Source organism: Penaeus monodon, chromosome 22 (genome assembly GCF_015228065.2).
Source record: "Penaeus monodon isolate SGIC_2016 chromosome 22, NSTDA_Pmon_1, whole genome shotgun sequence".
Classification (NCBI taxonomy): Eukaryota; Metazoa; Arthropoda; class Malacostraca; order Decapoda; family Penaeidae; genus Penaeus; species Penaeus monodon.
The window spans coordinates 32,032,940-32,034,294 of record NC_051407.1 but is presented as its reverse complement, the minus strand read 5'-3'; the positions used below and the strand labels follow the sequence as shown (position 1 = coordinate 32,034,294).

Genomic DNA, 1,355 nt, shown 5'->3' with positions numbered 1-1,355 from the left:
GGAAATGCTCAGTCAAACGACTGGCGAACTTTTCCTGACATTAATGGAACTAATCTAGCTTTACTTCAAAAGATATTCGAAAATGCGCGACAAACCTTGAACTCATTCTAGAGTAATCTATTAACATGTTTCGTTCTGGTCTGTCCGTTTTGATGTTTGCCTCACGTACATTTGGATTAGTGAAGTCGGCACTCATATGGAAAGGGAAATTTCACAGTATTTGACCAAGCAGCAATACTGTAATTCTCACTTACTGCCTGAATTGGCAAGACTGAAACCGGATATATTCAGTGGAGAAATTGTTAGAATTCAATGAGCGTTCTTTCTTCTCTTCAATTTGTTCAGGCTGTTCACTTTCATGAGAAAAGACGACACGCGCCATTTTGGTCCAGGTTCGAGTCATTGTCAGGTCCTGTTTATGCTAGGAATCGTTGTTGTCTTGAGACTCAAAGCAGGATACACACGCTCTCTTTTTTTGCCGTGGCTGGGTTCATTGTGGGGTCTCGATGCTCAGCTGCAGGTTTGCTGGGATTTGCTGGCGTAATGGAATTCATATTTACCGTTTGCCAGAGTCTCGGTCGTGAAAGGAGGTCGAGACTCGTTCTCGGAGCAGCTCCCGAGTGGTCGCGGCAAATAAAAGGCGCTTGCTTTCCAGCTCTCATTTGCAAATACACTAAACATGCAACAAACAAGTCAACAAACTGAGAAACATCAACCTCATCCTCTCTGCCATGAATATTCAATCATCAGGTTTCTCTTCTCTTCAGTAACATCTCCTCCACCTCCTTCAGGGAGCGACGGGCGCGGCCTGACAGGGCTGTGGGTGCTGGCCCCTCTCGTGGGCGTGCTGCTCCTGAGGTAACACCGCCCGCCCTCAGCCCATGGCGATGCAGCAGCAGCCGCAGGACCTTCTCGCCCGCCGCGCAAGGTGAGTCGCGAGGGGTTTCTCCGTAAAACATGTCACTTTCCTCTCTCTTTTTTAAACGATGATAATGGAAAGGGACCGCGGGCATTGGGCGGGAATAGATCGCGCATTCATGCTTTGTGTGACCGTATGTTGGTCTGCGGAATCGTTATTTCATTCAGTGAATAAGAACCCTGATCTGCGTCGGCAACGGTCACGCCGAGCTCAATGTTGCGAGGAAATGTTGACTTGATTCAATCGCGTTTGCATCGCTCTTGGTGGTGCCTCGGCGCTTCAATATTTCAGGCCGTGTGTGCCCGGTTGAAATAATTTCCTTTGGCGTTGAATACATCAATTTCCACACTTAGAGATGGCAGTAAATACAATAAATACATTCACATATACGCACGGTATATATGGGGATCCTCGTAGATATAAAGTGCTATTCTAA

At 46.9% G+C, this 1,355-nt stretch overlaps 1 protein-coding gene across 1 annotated transcript in view; it reads left to right on the top strand.

Moving 5' to 3' along the window:
* Window positions 1-1,355, top strand: part of LOC119587087 — a gene marked incomplete at its 5' end in the record, with an annotated part of 52,255 nt that overhangs the window by 46,979 nt on the left and 3,921 nt on the right. The window contains 1 exon segment of the mRNA XM_037935838.1: window positions 792-928. Coding sequence (XP_037791766.1) covers window positions 792-862 — 71 coding nt within the window.